Source organism: Carettochelys insculpta, chromosome 8 (assembly GCF_033958435.1).
Source record: "Carettochelys insculpta isolate YL-2023 chromosome 8, ASM3395843v1, whole genome shotgun sequence".
In the NCBI taxonomy this organism is placed as follows: Eukaryota; Metazoa; Chordata; order Testudines; family Carettochelyidae; genus Carettochelys; species Carettochelys insculpta.
The window spans coordinates 75,906,530-75,927,160 of NC_134144.1; the positions used below are offsets into that span (position 1 = coordinate 75,906,530).

General features: G+C 49.1%; 1 protein-coding gene across 1 annotated transcript in view; it reads left to right on the forward strand.

The window, feature by feature from the left end:
• Window positions 1–20,631, forward strand: part of LOC142017056 (unconventional myosin-X-like) — a 262,366-nt gene that overhangs the window by 142,806 nt on the left and 98,929 nt on the right. The window contains exons 26-29 of the mRNA XM_075001671.1: window positions 2,714–2,957; window positions 4,743–4,838; window positions 6,160–6,253; window positions 8,049–8,104. Coding sequence (XP_074857772.1) covers window positions 2,714–2,957; window positions 4,743–4,838; window positions 6,160–6,253; window positions 8,049–8,104 — 490 coding nt within the window. The remainder of the gene's footprint in view (window positions 1–2,713; window positions 2,958–4,742; window positions 4,839–6,159; window positions 6,254–8,048; window positions 8,105–20,631) is intronic.

The window sequence follows — 20,631 nt, forward strand, 5'->3', positions numbered from 1 at the left end:
CAATTGCAGCAGATGGAGGCAGGAACTATATAAGGGCCTTCAGAAGGGTGAGTTGAGGATCAGACAGCTAGCAAAGGAGAAGCGAGCCCACAGAAAGCACAGCAAGGACCTGCCAGACACCCATTACATATGCAGCAGATGCAGCAAGGATTGTCACTCTCGTGTGGGTCTTCACAGTCACAGCCGACGCTGCAAATGAGGATGCCAAATGGAACTATGAAGGGCGCATTCCATAGTCTACATAGACTGAAGGATGCTACTACTACTTCTAGTGTACTTATATTTCCAGAAAGCCTTTGATAAGGACCCTCACCACAGACTTTGAGGTAAAATAAATTGTCATGGGATAAGAGGGAAGGGCGTCTCATGGACTGAAAACTGTTTAGAAGACCGGAAACAAAGAGTAGGAATAAATGGTAAATTTTCAGAATGGAGAGAGGTAACTAGTGGTGTCCCCTCAAGGGTCTGTACTGGTACCAATCCTGGTGATGCTAAACTGTTGAATCTAGTTAACAAGAAAGCAGACTGTGAAGAGCTTCAAAAAGATCTCACAAAACTAAATTACTGGGCAACAAAATGGAAAATTAATTTTAATACTGATAAATATAAAGTAATTCACATTGGAAAATATAATCCCAACTATACATATTGTGGTAAACCCGGTGGTAGACCCTTACCTGGAAGCTTCCAGAGCCTTCTAGAAGGACAGTATACTGGGTGGTGGGCCAATGCATTTCTGTTCCCTGTCTAGGCCCAGACCTTCATTGGTCAGATAGGCCCTGTGCTCCCTATAAAAGGCTCCCCATCTGGTAGAAGTGGGGAAGGTTTTTTGGGAGGTGCACCAGAGGAGCAGGAGCAGGAGCACAGTGAAAAGGTACCACGGTGAAGTGGAGGGTAAAGTGGCCCATGGTGAGGCTACTACTTTGAGGCAGGGGTAAAGGTCCTGCCGGTTGCCTCTTGTTCTCATAGAGACCCTGGGCCGGAGTCCAGGGTAGAGGGTGGGTCTGGACTCCCCCCACCCTTCCCCCGAGGGATCACTTTACTGGAGTAGGCGTGGGCCGGCAAGGGGACTGGTATTATTCTCCCTGCACTGGTCCTGCCTATGATGAGGATGGCTTGCTAAGCGGAGACCCCTGCCTTTGGAAGGGCCTGGGCAAAAGGGGGGCCTCCGTGAGGCTCTGAGGCAGCACAGATCCTCCAAGAAGCACGGGGACCCACAGAGGCTGACAAGGGACTTTGTCACAATATAAAATGATTGCGACTAATTTACCTATAACCACTCGAGAGACACCTTGGAGTCATTGTGGATAGTTCTCTGAAAACATCTACTCCATGTTCTGCAGCAGTCAAAAAGGCAAACAGAATGTTTGGAATCATTAAAAAAGGATTAGAGAATAAGACCGAGAATACCTTATTGCCTCTGTATAAATCCATGATATGCCCACATCTTGAATATTGCATGCAGATGTAGTCATGTCTTCTCAAAAAAGATATATTGGCATTGGAAAAGGTTCAGAAAAGGGCAACAAAATGATCAGGGGTGTGAAACAGGTGCTATATGAAGAAAGATTTTAAAAAACTGGGACTTTTTGGCTTAGAAAAAGGGAGACTAAGGCGGGATATGGTAGAGGTCTATCAAATCATGGCTGGTGTGGAAGAAGTGAAAACAGGAAGGAAAGTAATTTACTTATTCCCATACAAAAGACCTAGGGGTCACCAAATTAAATTAATGTGTAGCAGGTTTAAATTTAACAAAAGGAAGTTTTTCTTCACACAGTGTGTTAGTAGGCCTCTGGAATTCCTTGCCAGAGGACGTGGTGAAGACCAAGTCTTTAACAGGGTTCAAAAAAAATAAACTAGATGAATTCATGGAAATTAGGTCCATTCATGGATATTAGCCAGGATGGGTAGGAATGGCGTCCCTAGCCTCTGTTTGTCAGAGTTTGGAAATGGACATCAGAAGAGGGATTGCTTTCATGATTACCTCTCCTGTTCACTTCCTCTGGGGCATGAGGCATTGACTTCTGTTGGAAGACAGGGTCCTATGTGAGATTGCCCTTTGTTGTGACCCCGAATTACCATTCTTGGCTGTGTCTACACTAGCCAAAAACTTTGAAATGGCCATGCAAATGGCCATTTCAAAGTTTACTAATGAAGCGCTGAAATACATATTCAGCGCCTCATTAGCATGCGGGCAGCTGCGGCACTTCGAAATTGACGCGGCTCGTCCAGACGGGGCTCCTTTTCAAAAGGACCCCCCCCACTTCAAAGTCCCCTTATTCCCATCTGCTCATAGGAATAAGGGGACTTGGAAGTAGCTGGGGTCCTTTCGAAAAAGAGCCCCATCTGGATGAGCAGCACGGCAGCGAGCTGCGTCAATTTTGAAGTGCTGCGGCTGCCTGCATGCTAATGAGGCGCTGAATATGTATTTCAGCGCTTCATTAGTAAACTTTGAAATGGCCATTTGCATGGTCATTTCAAAGTTTTTGGCTCGTGTAGACATAGGCCTTATGTAAGATCCGATTCTGTTCTTTTTTTGGCCAAACCCTAATCTCAGGATTGTTTCTGTTCCACAGTCCTTAATTTCTGCTATGGGCAGCCAGGCACTGTTCTGAAATGGTGCCCAGATGTCTAATTAAGACACAAGGATTAGACTAGAGAGATACATGATGCTGTAAATTTGATAATGTCTCTTGATTTCTCCTTTATGCAGGGGGTCTGATGAACCCATGGAGACGACGATGGTGTGTTCTTAAGAACGAGGCCTTCATGTGGTTCCGAACTAAGCAAGAGGCCCTGAAGTCAGGCTGGCTCTATAAAAAAGGAGGTGGCATGTCAACTTTGTCTCGCCGTAACTGGAAGCGCCGTTGGTTTGTTCTTCGAGAATCGAAGTTAATGTACTTTGAGAATGACAGTGAGGAAAAACTGAAGGGGACAATAGACATCAGAAGGGCAAAGTGAGTAAGAACAAACCCAATAAAACTCTGACATTCTATATCCATATCCGCAGTGACAGGGGCTGCTGTACTAGTATAGAAATATTGTGCGGAACTGGAAGAATCAGAGGATACAGTAGATCCTAAGTGGAGTGCTAATCCATCTCTAATGCTATGTCTAGACTGTGGGGAACTGTTGGCAAAAGATATGCAAATTGTGCACCTTTTCACAACAGTTCTGTCAGGAGAGACTTTTCTGACATTTGGCCTGTCCAAACAGGGCCAAATGTTGGAAAATGCCCTTTGTCAAGATGTCCTTTCTGCTTTGTTGCACAAGGCTTACAGGGGTGTTGACAGAACATTCCCAATGCATCAGACCTCTTCCGAGAGATCTGCCATCTGGACATAGTTTTGTCGACAGAAGCCTGCAGTCTAGAAAGCCTGAGGGAGGAGGATCGCTATCTATTGTTCACTTGTAGTCCCTTGCCCAGTCTAGGGAGCAGCTTCAGACTCCAGGTGAGGCTGCGTAGAAGCCACGGACAGATATTGTCCAGAAGAGGCATTAATTCAGCACCTCGGCTACATGCTGTAACCATCCCTGACTTCACTATTCCAAACAGCTCCAAGATTTGTAGTGGAGAGTGATTGTGGAATATTTGTTGCTGTGCCTTCTTCCCTGCAAACTGTGATCAGATTTTTGACAGCTAGAGCCAGACATCCTGTCTTTGACTGGTACAACCTAGACATTGAATCAGGCCTCATACTTTGTCTTCATCTAGAGTACCAATAAATAGTGTTTTCAAATGGTTGAAAAAACTAATCACAAGATTAAAAAAATCATGATTAATTGCAGCTATTAAACAATAATAGAATACCGGTTATTTAAATATTTGGGATGTTTTCTACATTTTCAGATATATTGATTTCACTTACAGTACAGAATACAAAATGTACAGTGCAAAAAAGTTTAAATAAATAGTATTTTTCACCTCACCTCATACAAATACTGCTGTGCAAAGTTGTGGAAGTGCAACTTACAAATGCAGATTTTTAAATGTAACTACTAAAAATAAAATAATGTAAAATTTCAGAGACAATAACTGGGGTACTCCTGCAGCTAGCTAGAAGATTTGTCCCAAGACAAAGTGAAGTGGAGGAGACTTGTAGATGACCTATTCTCCATGTGGCATACAAGGGTTAAGTAGTAGCAGTAATAAAACTTCAGAGCATACATATCCACTTATTCCTACTTCTTGTTCAGCCAATCAATTGCTAAGACAAACAAGCTTGTTTACACGTATGTAAGATTCTGCTGCCCATTTCTTACTTACATCACAGTGTCACAGTGAGACAGGCATTTGCATTGCGCTGTTGTAGCCAGAATTGCAAGCTATTTACAACGAAACATCCTAAAATATGTATTCTATTATTGTCCAACAGTGTGATTCAGCTCTTAGAAACAAAGCAAATGAGCAGTCATGACTGGCATAAACACCTGTCTGTTTTGTTTTTATCATCTGGCCTGTAACATCTCTGCTTGCTAATGGGTTTAAACAAAGCATTTAATTGGTAGGCTTGCCTTTTGTTTTTGTATAAATTAGTTGCACATTTAAAGTGCCATTCAGAAATTCTTGCTATTGACCAAGGGAGTTCCTGAGTTTCAAGAAAAGTATTGATGTGCCAGATGCTATTCATTTCATTTTGTACAGTGACTGGTACCATATGAAACGTCAGGCATATGGAGTAAATATAATGCTTATGGAAGATTTTTCAGCTTGCTGAATCTCACTGTTCACTGTGTTACAGGGAGATTGTAGATATTCATGAGAAGGAAAATGCTCTGGACATTGTGACTGAGGACAGAATTTACCACATTGTGGCAGAGTCACCAGAAGATGCCAGGTACAAGAGGGAATTTATTTTCCACCTTCATTCATTACTGAGTTTCTCCCATGCTGCTTCTGCAAGGAACCTGAACTCTGCCCTGGAGTGTCCATTAACTTTCCTCCGTGGGGATGAGAAGGGATTCATTCCTGAGCTTTATTCCACACTGATCTAGCATCAAATAACATCTGGGAACTCTCTGTCCCCAGAAATGAGATGGGAATTCAGTTTATGTTCATGACTTCCTCCCTTCTGCCTACTGTTCCACTACTGTTTTCTTTCTTGAGCATATATATTGCCTTTCCTTTCTGTAATATGGCCTAAATTAAGCATAAGTTTGAAAAAGGCAATGTTTCATGCCACGCTTATTATAACTGGAATGTCTAATAGCTGATATATGTGTTAAATAAAATCCCAGGTGAACAGTGCCAGCCATTCATGGTCTCTGTAAATGATTGAGGCAACCTGCAGCAACTCCTGTTTTATCCAGGAGTTGGAGTGAAAACTGCAGTTTATCAGAATTTGCAGTCGTCTGATAAAACCTCTTCAATGTAAATCCAGGGAATGACTCATCTACTTCCTTTCTGTCCTGGCTAGATGGCAGAAATAAGTGTCAGCCTCCAGCCTCACCATACCAGCGTCCATTCCAAGGAAGAGGAAAGCATCTGCACCTGTGCTAGCAAGAGCAAACTACTTTTATTTTAGACCTTCTGTTAGTGACAGCCCTACAAAACCCAGACCAGGTCTTTCTTATCTGAAGGTTAGAGTGGGATGAGCTCTCTGCTGGTTCTCCAGGAGTGATTCAGTCTCAAGCCTCATGTCTAGAACAGAAATCTTTCACATCTTTCCCTTTCTGCTAAACCATGAACCTGGCTGGCTAGAAGAAGTCTAATTTTTAGGGTTTAAACCCAGGTCAGATAAGGGAGTTAATCCAAGAAGGTTTCTGGGAGTTGAGGCAGGTCATAACTGTTCTCTGGAATGAGTACCAACCAGTCTTTCCTTCTCACTGCTGACATATCTCCCAGGTCCAGTGACAGGTGTGCATCATATAACCCACTTCGGGTTCCTCACACTGGCAGTGGGGAGCTAGACTGTGTAGGAGTAGTAGCACAAAGGGTTGGTGTGGCCAGGTATCTGGGGACAGGGATGGATGGAGAGTTGTGAAAAGTTGAGCTTCTGCTAGGACCAGGGGCTGAATCACTTTTCAAAAGTTGTAGGAAAGAAGTGAAATAATTCTTTCATCTGATAGTGGGTTTCTGTTTCTTCTCAAACTGATCATCTTCAGAAGTCTAGTTTCACTACATAAATCCTAATAATGATTTATTTTCCTGGTTGTCAGTGGTTGGTTTAACGTCCTGAGCCGAGTGCACAGTGCCACAGCACAGCAGCTGAGGGAAATGCAAGATGAACAGGCCAATCCAAAGAATGCCGTGGTGAGTAACTAGTAAACTGGGTTCCTGGTAAGTTGTATGTTTAGAACCATTACTGTTCTGTTGAGATATTTCCAACTCAACATTGACATAGTTCCTGAGCAGAGTAAGAAAGCAATGCATAGTTACCATGGGCAGAGCAATTAATGATTTACAGACAGGCAGACTCCAGAAGATTTAACAGCAACGAAGGGTCCTGTGGCACCTGATAGACTAACAGAAAAGTTTTGAGCATGAGCTTTCGTGAGCACAGACTCACTTCATCAGATGCATCTGATGAAGTGAGTCTGTGCTCACGAAAGCTCATGCTCAAAACTTTTCTGTTAGTCTATCAGGTGCCACAGGACCCTTTGTTGCTGTTACAGATCCAGACTAACACGGCTACCCCTCCGATACAGAAGATTTAAGGAAGGATAAAACAGGAATGAATCTGTCAGACAAGGGATCTTTGGCAGTTTGAATGGGACAAAGTGAGTGGCGTCATTGATAATGGTCCTGGTTGACTTGGGGTGTTCATATGGGGTTTGGAGTATAGTAAATACAAGGGAAGAAGATTTGAATAAAGAGAATAACAATATATTGTATGTTTGTTCAGAGACTTGGAGCTGGGGATGCATTTTTTCCCAGAGCGTCATGATGCTGAGTGACCATAATGGCCCCTGCGTGGAGTTCTGCATCACCTTTCTTCCTTGTAGAACATAGTCTATCTTGTACCCTCCTTTCCCTCTCTCACTGACTCACTAGTACACGGCCCTGCAATCGAGATAGCAAGAAGAGCCATTTTTTCAAAATCAGTTACAAAATCAATACTTTAAGAGCTGTGGTGCATGTGAATACGAGATAGTCCTTAATAATGTCAAACCATAATTTTTGTCACCCCTATTTTAAGAAGAGCATGCACCTACGTAGTGATTTGTACCAGTTAGAAAGTTATTACCCCCATTTCCTGGCTTTATCTGCCTCAGCCCCAAACCTGGCCCCCCCATCCCCAGGTTTAACCCCTCTCAGTCCCAAACTGCACCCCCTCATGCTCAGGTTTAGCTCCAAATCCACCCCACCATCCCCAGGCTTAACTCCTCTCAGCCGCAGCCCCCCCACCCCCCCAGTCTCCAGGTTTAGCCCATCTCAGCCCAACCACCCCCATCCCCAGGTTTAGCCCCTCTGAGCCCCGAACCACCACCCCCATTCTCAGGAATAACCTGCCTCAGCTCTAACTTCTGGCCCCCACATCTCCAGGATTAACCTGCTTCAGACAAAGTTGCTTCTCCATGGCTGCCACAACCTCCTCCCCTGCTGCTCCCCACTACCACCACCTCCTCAGTGGAGCTGTGCTGCTCCATCAGAGGTAGGCTGGGCCACCTGCCCCCCCATCTCTCCTGCAGGCTCAGCACTTCCCCCTCATGCAGCGTGGACAGCTCTCTGACCTGCCATAGCTTTCTTCTCTGGGGCTCCCTGTCACAGCTGACTGCTCAGAGTCTCCGGAGGCTACCACCACTTAAACAAAAGAACAGAAAGCCCTAAATCCAGTTTGTTTAATGGTAGGCAACTGAATTTTGTTTAAGCAGCAGCAGGCTCCATAGTCTTAAGAGGAGTCAACGGCAGCAGAGCTCAGAGCTGCAAGTGGCTCCTTAAAGAGCCACAAACGGCTCTGAAGCCTCAGCTTGCCAACCCCGACACTAATATAAAAGCTGATGGAATTTAGAAGCGAAGATTTGGTTCTTAATATTTATCAGGAATGAAAATGCTTCTGCTTTAAGATGTAAATTGTTGATAAATGTCTCCCTCTCTTTCCCTGAAGGGAACCATGGATGTGGGGCTTATCGACTCTGTCTGTGCCTCAGACAATCCTGACAGGTAAGACCAAGCTACATTGGAACGACAGCATTACCTTTCTGATTGGTAGCTTGTGGGGCAGGTCCTAGCTAATTTTGTTTTTGCACATGAATGAGCACATCATCAGCACCAAACTTGTATTGAATAATAAGAAGTTTGCCCCATTGAGCAGTTCAGCCTCCTTCTTTATGCTACTGTTCACATTATTCCAATTTTGTTTCCTTTATTGCCCTGAGGTCTTGAAATATACTTGTTTTAAATGAAGGTTTGTTCCCCTTTCCATCTATTAGGTGGAAACAGATTAATCTGAATGTCAGGATCAGATGACTTTGTAAAAGATACCCTCTTATTCTGCCAGAATTTACACACACAGTGTAGCTGAGATTTTGTGGAATCTGTGGCCTGTGAAAAATGAGACTTCAGTGTCACAATCATCTCTTCTTGCCCTAAAGTCAGTACATGTGTTATTGTAATCTGTTTAAGAAAATGAAGGTTTAAACACCATTTGTGTCATCTCTGTCCCACTGGGTTAAATTTCCCTTAATTCAAAGCATTTTAAGCTAAGAGAAATAAATGGGAAAATAAGAGGGAAAGTGAAGAATAATCAACACCAATTTGCAGGGTTCAGTTGCATACTATGCATTGCTATCTGTGTAAGGTAGAGCAGCTGTACCATCCTAGAAGGAGTATTGGAACAGATGGTGCCTCTTATGGGACTGCAGTGCATGTGGGGACAGGGACACACATTAGAATGACGTAAGGTGCTTTCCTTGGTATGTGTACACCACTTTGCAGGCTAGTATGTTGAAAGATGTGCTATGGCATTGCCTCTTTCATGGTGAATTATCATCAGGAGGAAGTGAGGACTGAGCATTCCCTGATCACACCTTCTGTAGCCAGAAGAGACAACACTGATCATCTAGTCCAGGGGTAAGCAACCCCCGGCCCTTGTGTCAAGAGTGGCACACAAGCCGATTTTCATCAACTTACAAAGTGGGAACTCAGGGCCACTTCCCCTCCCCCTTGCAGCCACGAGATCAGTCATGCTGCCTGTGGACTAACAAAAGATCAGCTAATGCTACCAAACACCACCTAAATGGTAAAGCTCTGCATCTTAATTTATTTATCAATGAAGCTGTTGTAAATAGGACTCTTAGTTACTTTAAAAATATCACTGGCACTCAGACCTTACGTAGATGTCAGAAGGTCAAGTTTTGGTATTCTGCCTCAGAAAGATTGCTGACTCCAGATCTAGACCATCTGTAACATCCCTGTTTGTCTAACCTGCTCTTAAAAATCTCCAGTGACAGAGATTCCACAGGCATCTGGGCAATTTATTCTAGTACTTAACCACCCAGACTGTTAAGAAATTTTTCCTAATGAACAACGTAAGCTTCCCTTGCTGTCATTTAAGATCATAGAATCCTAAGGCTGGAAGGGATCTTAAGAGGTCATCTAGTCCAGCCTCCTGCCTGAAGCAGGATCATACCTAACTAAATTATTCCAGTCAGGACTTTGTCAATCAAGAACTTAAAAACCTCTGGGTGGAGATTCCACCACCTCTCTCGGTAGTGCATTCCAGTGCTTCACCACCCTCCCAGCGAAATCATTTTCTCTAATATCCAGCCTACACTTTCTCCTCTGTAGCTTCAGACCATTGCACCTTGTTCTGTCATCTGTCACTACTGGGAACAGCCTCTCTCCATCGTCTTTAGAGCTCCCCTTCAGAAAGTTGAAGGCTGCTATCAAATCGCCTCTCACTGTTCTCTTCTGGAAACTAAATAAGCACAAGTCCCTAAGCCTCTCCTCATAGGTCATGTGGTCCAGCCCCCCTAAATCATATTTATTACCATCTGTTGGACCTGCTCCAGCACATCCACATCCTTTCTGTACTGGGGGACCCAGAACTGAACACAATACTCCACATGAGGCCTCACCAGTGCCGAATAGAGGAAAATAATAACTTCTCTAGATTTGCTGGAAATGCTTCTCCTAATGCACCCCAATATGCCATTACCCTTCTTCGCTACAAGGGCACACTGTTGACTCGTATCCAGCTTCTCATCCACCATAATATGCAGGTCCTTTTCTGCTGCACTGCTATGTAGGCAGTCAGCACCCAGACTGTAACAATGCTTGGGATTCTTCTATCTCCAGTGCAGGACTCTGCATTTGTCCTTGTTGAACCTCTTCAGATTTCTTTTGGGTCAATCCTCCAATTTATCTAGGTCACCCTGGACCATATCCCTACTCTCTAATGTATCTATCTCACCAACCCCCTAGCCTAGTGTCATCTACATATTTGCTGAGGGTGCAATCCATCCTCTATCCAGGTCATAACTAAGATGTTGCACAATACCGGCCATATAACCAATTCTTGGGGAACTCCACTTGAAACTGACTGCCAGCCAGACATTGGGCCATTGACCACTACCCGTTGGGTCCGACCATTTAGCCAGCTTTCTATCCATCTTACAGTCCACGTATCCAATCAATACTTCCTTAACTTATAGGCAAGAATGTTGTTGGAGACTGTACCAAAAGCTTTGCTAAAGTGAAGGTGTGTCATATCTATTGACTTGTCCATATCCACAGAGCCAGGTACTTCATCATAGATGATAATCAGATTGATCAGGCACAACTTGTGCTTGGTGAATCCATGTTGACTACTCCTGATCACTTTCCCCTCTTCCAAGTGCTTCAAAATGGATTCCTTGAGGATCTCTTTAGTGATTTTTCTGGGGACTAAGGTAAGTTTGACCAGTCTATAGTTCTCTGGATTGTCCTTCCTTCCTTTTTTAAAGATGGACATTACATTTGCCTTTTTCCAATCATCCTGGACTCTCCTATCTCCATGAGTTTTCAAAGATAATAGCCAAAGGCTCTTCAGTGACATTTGCCAATTCCCTCAGAACCCGTGGATACATTAAATTCAGACCCATGTATTTGTGTATGTCTAGCTTTTCTAAATACCTCTTATCCTGTTCTTTCCCCACTGAGGGTTGTCCAGCTCCTTCTCATACTGCATTGCCTAGTGCCATAGTCTGGGAGCTGACCTTGTCCGTGAAGACAGGGGCAAAAAAAACATTGAGTACTTCAGCCTTTCCCATGTCATCTGTCACCAGGTTACCTCCCTGATCCAGTAACAGCCCCACAGCCTCCTTGATAACCCTTGTGACAAAGTCCCTTGTCAGCCTCTGTGGGTCCCTGAACTTCCTGGCGGATCTGTGCTGTCTCAGACTCACAGAGGCCCCCCTTTTGCCCAGGCCCTTCCAAAGGCAGGGGTCTCCACTTAGCGAGCCGTCTTCATCACAGGCAGGACCAGTACAGGGAGAATAATACCAGTCCGCTTGCAGGACCGCACCTGCTCCAGTAAAGTGATCCCTCGGGGGAAGGGTGGGGGGAGTCCAGACCCACCCTCTACCCTGGACTCCGGCCCAGGGTCCCTATGAGAACAAGAGGCAACCAGCAGGACCTTTACCCCTGCCCCAAAGTAGCAACCTCACCCTGGGCCACTTCGCCCACCGCTTCCCCGTGGTACCTTTTCACTGTGCTCGTGCTCCTGCTCCTCTAGTGCACCTCCCAAAACCTTCCCCCTGCTACCAGATGGGGAGCCTTTTATAGGGAGCACAGGGCCTATCTGACCAATGAAGGTCTGGGCCTAGACAGGGAACAGAAACGCTCTGTTCTCCAGGCTGTGGGGATACCACCTGGGGAGCCCCGCAGTTGGGAGGTGAGTATTGGGAGACAGGCAGCCTTTGGCTGCTTCGGCCCTATCTGGGACTGTCTTTTGGCCCCTTTCTTGGGCCAGCTTCCCTTTCCCTGCCTTGGGCAGGTTGCTTCTTTCCTCCCCCCACTCCACCCTTCCTGGCTAGTATCCCTCTGGAGCTGCTGGGCGGGTGGTGTGTGTGGGGACTCTTGCTGCCCTGCCTCTTGGCAGGGAAGGGGGTACCCTTCCCCCCCACTTTTTTTCCCATCTTCTGGGGAGGAATTTTCTGGCCCTCCATTTGGGCCCACTCTTTCCATCTACTGGCTGCTGCATCCTCGCTGCTTCGGAGGAGGTAATGGGCTTTCTTGGGTGGTGGCCGGGCTTTCCCTCCACAGCTTGCTGTGGAGTGGCTGGGGGGGTGAGTTTAGGTGGGGTCCCTCTCCACCAGGGCTCCACAGGGGTGGCTGCGTAGTTGGGGGTGGGGTGTTAGGGTGTGGTCCCTGCCCCACCCCTGCAGCCACTGCCTCCTTTGCCGCCCCCCCCCCACACCCAGCTGCCGCTGGGGCCCTCTCCATCTGGGCCCCACCCTAACCATCTGCCCCTTCCTCTGTTTCTGTGAGGCTCTGCAGCAGCTGCTGTGGCCCACCTCTCAGGCACCCGTGGGCACATCCCTCCCTTTATACTCTGTGCCACCCACTTTCTTCCCCCTCTTCTCCCTCCCCTTTGTGCCTGCAAACCCCCCCCCCCCTTCTTTTGTTAGGTGCTTGAGCCCCTTCTCCTTCCTTGCACTCACCTCCCCACACACACATCTTGAATTCCCCCCACATCCCAGTGCAGAAGCAGGAGCCATCTTATCCTCTTGTGTTGGGAGTTGTGGCCTTTTTGTGTTCCCTTTCCTTTGTTTTTTATTTTACCCTCCTGCCCCCACCCCTGCCTGTCTAGGTCCTTAGCCTGGCTGGTAGGGGAGGGGCAGCCATTTTCATTTTCTCTTTCCTTTTCCCCTCTCCCCTCCCCCCTCTAGTTAAAGGCCCCACTCCCAATTTTTCACAAACCCTTATACCTTATAAAATGGCCTCCCCACCCACTGGGGGGTTGTCCATAGATGCCCCCCTCCCCCTCCACTGTCACTCCTTCAACCTCTGCAGCAGCAGCCGACTCGTCCAGGGCTGCCGGGAACTCTGTGATGGTTGAGGGCGCAGGCATTGGCTCCGGGGCTCCTGTTGCCCCTGCCGCGGCATCCTCCTCCGGTGACCCTGCCCCTAATCCACCCCCCCAAAAGGGCAGGAAGGGCCAGGAGACCAAAAAGGGCAAGAGCCCTGCCTGGAAGGCCAAACCTCCCGTAGCTGGGCCCTCCACCCCAGCTGCTGATGCACCTGCTGCAGCCTTCTTTCCCTCCCCCCCTGCTCCCACCACTGATCCTGAGGGCTCGGATCCCTTGGCCCCCAGGTCGTACGCCCAGGTGGCAGCAGCCACCTTGCACCCTGCTCCTTCCGCCTCCACTCGGAATACCATCCCCGACGGTTGCGGCCCCTTCCCCACCCTCACCAGGAGGCACGGAGTCTGCTGCCTCATGATGTTGGCCTTGCCCCACGTGGAGACCTACGTGTGGGCGTTGGCACGGGTGGTGGGGCCCGCGGCCATGGTGGCGGCCTCTCGAATGTTCGGGAAGATCGTCGTCTTCCTGGCGTCGGAGGCCGCCGCGCAGGAGGCGGTGGAGAGGGGCTTGGCGGTCAGGGGCGTCTATGTGCCCCTGGAGCCGCTTGAGGACCTGGGCGTGCGGGTGGTTTTCTCTTCTGTCCCTCGCTTCCTTCCCAGTTCCGCCCTTCTGCCTTTCCTCACCTCCCTGGGCTGACCCTTGTCGGTCCTGAGTCCCTTCCCTCTTGGCTGCAAAGACCCCACCCTACGGCACATGCTCTCCTTCCGCCGTCAGGCGCGAATCCAACTGCTGCCAGCGGCAGCACAGGGCGGGGTGGCCCAGGAGGGGACTATACTGGTGCCTCATCAAGGGGCCCAGTACTGCATCTTTTACACCTTGGGGGAGTCCCGGTGCTTCGTGTGTCGGGTGGCAGGGCATGTCTGGAGGGATTGCCCCCTGACCCGGCACGAAAGAGAAGAGCCCGGGACCTCCTCCGACCCGGGGGGTGCCAGCCACACGACTGGCGACACCCCGACCGCGACAGGCCCTGGGACCGCCCCTCCTCTTCCTGCCCCGGACGGAACCATTGCTGCTCAGGTGTCGAATGCCCATGCACATGTTGAGGGGTGAGAAGAAGCAGGTACCGGCGCCCAAGCGGGCATTCAAGCCAGGTCTGTGGAGGAGAGTGAGGCAGGGCCAGCGGCAGGACCCGGACAGGGCCCATCCCAGGGCGGGCTGTCCCTTTCCCTCGCTGTCCCGTCCTCCTTCTCCTTCTCCCCCTCCTCGTTGCCTCCGTCCCCTGGTCCTTCCTCCTCTACCACTGAGCCCACCTTTCTGGAGGACTGGGTATTGGTAAGGGGGAAGCGCAAGAAAAGAAGCGCATGCGCCTGGCACTCCACTCTGTCGGAGGATGGGGTGGATGTGCCACGCAAGGCATTAAAGAGAGCCGCCAGCCCTGATCCATCTGCTGAACCCCTGGCTACTGACCATCTGCTGGGGGTGACTGAGGCCGCTGTGGTGGCAATGGAGAATATCGCCCCTCCTGTCCTGCAGCCTGAGCCCAAAGGGGCAGAGAGGGCTTGTCCTGAGCCCGTGCCCTCCTCCGACACCCCTTCGGCCGCTGCCCAGACCACTGTTGCAGGGTGCCCAGAGGAGATGAGCCTCGGCCTTGCCCTCCTCTCGCAGGAGGTCGAGGCCCTAGGCCTTACGCTGGCTGCTCTGGATGTAGGGGGTCTGCTGTTAGAGGCCTGTGGGCCAGCCACCCACACCCAGCTGCCCCCCCTCACCTCTCTCTCCACCTGCCAGCGATCCCCCAACCATTATCCTCCCTTGTTCTGGGACGTCACAGGGTGCGACTGACCCCCACAGCTGAGGATCACCTCCCGGCTGTAGCTGTCCTGCCCCCAAATATCCTGGAGGGATTTGTGTTCCCCTCGTACCCAGCCCCCCCCGGTATCGAAAACCCCAGCTCCGACCCCTCAACCTCACTGGTGCCTGCTGTTAGATGCAATGGCACCTCACCCTTATCCCCCCCTCCCCTCTTGCCGCCTAGAAAAGCCCCCTTCCCCACACCCCTCTTACTCATACCCCCACTTCCACCCCCTCTTCCAGTCAAAGTCCCGTCCCAGAAACTGTGCCCCAACCCCCTCCTCCTCCTCCTCTCTCTCCCTAACCCCCGCTCACCCCCTCTCCCTATGCCTTCCCCTTCTCTCCACGACACGCACCCTCCCACCAATACATTCATCACCTTTGCCCCCATCCCCATTCTTCCTGCACCTCCCCTCGTCTGCTCATAACTGCCCCTGCGACCGCAATCCCTCGGGAGGCCCCCTTTGTCTCGCCCTCTCCCAGCACCTCTAGGGCTGCTCTCCCTCCGCCACCCCTAGTCCTCCCAAAACCAAGCCCCAGCCACTGCATGACCTTCCCTGCCGGCTGCAGAGCCCAAACGCATACGAGGCCGAGGGGCACTCAGGACCCCAAGGCCTCAGCACCCCATGTGCTGGCAGACGAGATACGCGAGTTCTTGGAGGACATTCGCGGCTCCAAGAACAAAATAGCTCTCGCCCTCCAGCGCTGGGGTGACTTCCATCTCATCCAGGACTGCACTGGGTTCCTGTAGGGGTTCTTCATCTCCCCCCAGAGGAGGGGAGGGCAGGGCCTGACCTGCCTACACACTCAGGTCCATGTCTTCCGCCTCCGGGCCCTGCATGGACTCCTTAACAGCAACAGTGCAGATAGTCCAGCGTGGAGCACGCTGGCGCACGCTTTCCTCCGTTGCTTCCGAGGGCTCCAATACAACCGGCAGCTCCTTTATTTGCCTTTGAGAGGCCATCCGCGAGACCTCTCGGAGCTGCCAGCCTTCCACCAGGAGCTGCCAGCCTTCCACCAGGACCTCCTCTGCACCTGGCGGCTGCTCTCAGTCTCCAGGTCTTTAGGGGCCGCTGCGGGCGAAGACCTCCTTGCGGAGCCCCTGCTACACAACCCGTACCTCCGTGTGCAGGAGGCGGAGTCCCCCGCGGTGTGCCGGAGGCTGGTCCTCGGTGGAATCACCAGGGTTGGAGACCTCCTGGACTATGGCTGGGGAGACTGGATGGAGGCCCCGGCACTCGCGCGGCGCATGGGGCTCTCCACCCTACTTTACTCGAAGTGAAGGCTGCCTTGCCACCCGCTGCTCACATCTACCTGCGCCGGGTCTTGCGAGAGGGTGCACCCTGCCCCCCTCTCACTCCTGGCCGTCCGGATCTCTCCGTGGGGCCCTGGCTCCGTGAGTCTTCCTGCCCCCCTCCCCTGCATCATCCCAGCCGGCTGCACACCTTGCAGCCGGTCCCCTTTCGAACCGCGCCCAGACATCATCTGTACACACTCGTGCTTCACACGCTCCACTATCCCACCCTCATGTCCCACCCAGACCACAAGTGGCAGGACCTTCTACCATCTGCAGAGTGTGGGGAGCCCCGGTGGGCTAGCCTTTATTCTTCCCTGGTCCCGCGGCCCGCTGGGGACATCAGCTGGAGAATCCTGCATGGGGCGGTGAGCAAGGGCGTGTACCTGGTGCGGTTCACCCGCCTCCCAGATACCTGTTTCTTTTGTGGCACGAGGAAGACTCTGGCACACATTTACATTAAGTACATCAGGTTGCAGCCCCTCTTCCGGCTCCTCCAGAACCTCCTGCTGAGGTTTTGGCTGCACTTCTCCCCGCACCTCCTCATTCTAGCACACCCCATCCGTGGCCCCGCTAAGTCACGGGACCTCCTTGTCAGCCTCCTCCTGGCTATGGCCAAGGTAGCCATTTATAACACTCGTGAGAGGAGGCTGGCAGTGGGGGGAAGCCTGCGACTGTGGGGCCTATTTCCGCTCCGCTCTCCACTCATGAATCCGGGCAGAGTTCCTTTGGGCGGCGTCCACTGGCTCTCTCGACACCTTTGAGGGGCAGTGAGCGCTGTCCGGGGTTCTCTGCTCGGTGTCCCCTTCTGGTTCCCTCGTTTTAAACCTTTGACCTCCACTCCCATCCCTGATTTTTCTTCAGTTGTCCCCCGCACTCTGTAGGGGCCATGGCTTTTTTTAATGGGATCCCTCTTCTATTAAGAGGGGCCTTTTAGTTGTGGGCGGGCTGTGCCCGCCCACTCCCTGGTCTCCAAATAGACCCAGTATATTGTCCTTCTAGAAGGCTCTGGAAGCTTCCAGGTAAGGGTCTACCACCGGGTTTACCACACCCTCTTATAGTTAACATGTCTGTAGAAACCCTTCTTGTTGCCCTTTATATTCTTTGTTAGCTGCAATTCCAACTGTGCTTTTACTTTCCTGATTACCCCCTGGCATTCTCCAGCCATATTTATTCTCCTCTTTAGTTATCTGTCCAAGTTTCCACTTCTTATACACATCCTTTTTAAGCTGACCAAGGATGTCCCTTGTAAGCCAAACTGGTTGCCTACCATATTTGCTTTTCTTACTGCACATCGGGATGGTTTGTTTCTGTGCTTTCAATAAGATGACGTAAAAATTACTGCCAGTTCTCCTGAACTCCTTTCCCCTTCATATGAGCTTCTCGGGGGATCCTGCTCATCAGTTCTCTCAGGGCATTGAAGTTTGCTCTTCTGAAATCAAGGGTCTGTATTTTACTGTTCACTTTTCTTCCTTTTGTCAGATCCTGAAATCTACCATCTCATGATTGCTTCAGCTCAGGTTGCCACCCACTACTATTTCTCCTACTAGTTCTTCTCTGTTTGTGAGCAGCAAGTCAAGCTGCGCACAGTCCTTGGTCAGTTCCTTCAGCACTTGTACCAGGAAGTTATCCCCAACATTCTCCAAAAATTTTCTGGATTATCTGTGCGCTGTTATATTTGGTCTCCTAACAAATATCTGGGTGCTTAAGGTCTCCCATGAGAACCAGGGTCTGTAATTTAGAAGCTTCTCGTAGTTGTCTGAAGAAATTCTTCTCTACCTAATCTACCTGATCTGGTGGTCTATACCAGACAACAACCACAACATCCCCTCTGTTGTTTCTGCTTCTAAGCTTAACCAGAGACTCTCAACTGGTTTTTCTCTCCCACACACTGGAGCTCTGAGGGCTCATACTACTCTCTCACGTACATCACAACTCCTTCTCCTTTTCTTCTCTGCCTGTCCTTCCTGAACAGTTTATACCCTTCCATGACCATGCTCCAGTTACGTGAGTCATCCTACCGAGTCTCCATTATTCCAATCACTTCATATACTTCTTTGACTGTGCCAGGGCCTCTAGTTCTTCTTGTTTGTTTCCCTGGCTTCTTACATTTGTGTACAAACGCCTTAGATAATTAGCTGATTGGCCTACTTTGTCCTTTCAAACCATGGGTCTTCCTTTGTTTTTCCTTCTTCCTTCCCTACTTACTTCAGGGCTTGTGTCACCATCCTCCGATGAACCTAGTTTAAAACCCTCTTCACTAGGTTGGCAAGCCAGCCCACAAAGATGCTCTTCCTGTCTTCATTAGGTGGATCCCATCACTTCATAGCAATCCTTGTTTGGGAAACAAAATCCCCTGGTTGAAGAAACCAAAGCCCTCTCTCTGACACCACCTGCACAGCCACACATTTACTTCTATGATCCTACCTGGACAAGTTGCTTCAACAGGAATGATGGATAAGAACACTACTTGTGCTCCATATTCCTTCATTTTTATTTCCAGAGTTACATAATCTGCGGTGATCTGCTTAAGGTTGTTCTTTGCTGTGTCATTAGCTCTTACATGGAGAAGTAGGAATGTGTTTGATTCTTGGAAGTCTCTCTGTTACAGCCTGGATTCTAGTTCCTGGTAAGCAGCAATCTTCCTGAGATTCCAGACCTGGATGGCAGGTGGATGACTCCATCTCACTTAGGAGGGAGTCCCGGACCACCACTACCTGTCTTCTCTTTTGGGGGAGGGGGTGGGAGGGTGGTTGTAGAACTGCCATCCCTAGGACTATACATCCCATACCTTTCAGTCAGTAGGGTGTTCTTTTCCCTTCCGAAGAGGTCTCTGCCACAGCATTCTCCACCATGTCACCCATGCAGAGAGCCTGAAAGAGTTTGCTTACCTTCACCAGAATTGGAGATACCTGAATTGGCTTTCTTCTCTGTGCTTCCAGTTTTCTTCCTTGTTCTGTACTGCCCTCACTGGTTGCTAAGCCTTCTGTGCTTGCAGTACTAAATGCTGCTTTCTGTCAAGGAGGTCTTCACCTTCTCTGATGGACCAGAGGGTTGATATTGCACCTCAAGTCTTCTAACCTTTTCTTCCAAGATGGCAGCCAGCTTGCACTTGATACATACAAAATCCCTTCTATCGTCTAGGAGGAACACAAGCGTAGTACATGCTGTGCAGGTCACAACAGCTGCCTTGTCAATAGACTTGTCACTATCAATTTTTCCCTTTCTTCAGAGAATTCCCTAAGATGATACTAGAGCTGCCTTCAAGGGCAGAAGAGAAACAAGACTAAAAACAGAGACCAAATAATAATAATGTGGGGATCCCTCCCAAGGTGAACTCCCTGGCAAACTCCCGTTTGCATCCCCCAGTTGGTCACACTCCCCCGCTGGTTGCCCAGCCTCTGGCTTTTGAAGCCTTCTCTCCTTTGGTCCCTCCTTCCCCTCATGAGTCACAGGGGGAGCGGCTTGTGCACAACGGGCATACACACACATTCATTAACTGCCACAGTAACTGAGCTCAGTCAGTAACTGAAATTCAAGTTCAAGCAGATGATCAGCCTAGCAAACTGAAATTCAAATTTAAACCGTCAGCCTAGCAATCAAACTCACCCACAGGTAACTGAGATCAATCAGTAACTGAAATTCAGATTCAAACAACAAAACAGCCCAGGAAACAAGCGAACCAAGATGATTGGTTCTTGTCCTGTCCTCAGAGGTTACAGAGAATAATTTTTCTTCTCCTCAATATAATAACCTTTTAGGTACTTGAAAGCTATTATCATGTCCCCTCTCAATCATCTGTTTTGCAGACTAAACAAATCTAATTCTTTTAGTGTTCCCTTGTAGGTTGTTTTCTAGTCTGTTTCGTTGCTCTTACCTGACTTTTTCTAATTTGTACACATTTTTCCTGAAATATGGCACCCAGAACTTGTCACAGTACTACACTTGAGGTCTAATCAGTGCAGAGTAGCAGAGAATAATTACTTCTCATGTGTTGTTTACAACACTCCGATTAATGCATCCCAGAGTGATTGCTCTCTCTCTTTTTTTTTTTTTTTGGTAGCACAGCTGTACTGTTGACTCATATCTAGCTTGTGGTCCACTATGACCCCTAGATCCCTTTCTTCAGTAAAGTAAACCTCCGATACACACAATTTGACCTTGCAAACAGGAAGAATTAGAGGCCCTGGCACAGTCAAAGAAGTATGAGGTGGTTGGAATAATGGAGACTTGGTGGGATGATTCGTATAACTGAAGCACCGTCATGGAAAGCTATAAACTGTTTAGGAAGGACAGACAGACAGGAGTAAAGGCGGAGGAGTAGTGCTGTATGTGAGGGAGCAGTATGATTGCTCAGAGCTCCAGTATAAGGAGGGAGAAAAAACAGTTGGGTATCTTTGGATTAAGCTTAGAGGCGGAAGTATCAGAGGTGGTTGTAGTTGGTGTCTGCTATAGACTGCAATATCAGGGAAATGAGGTAGATGAGGATTTCTTCAGACAGCTAAGTGAAGCTTCCTAATCACAGGTTGGTTTGACGAGAT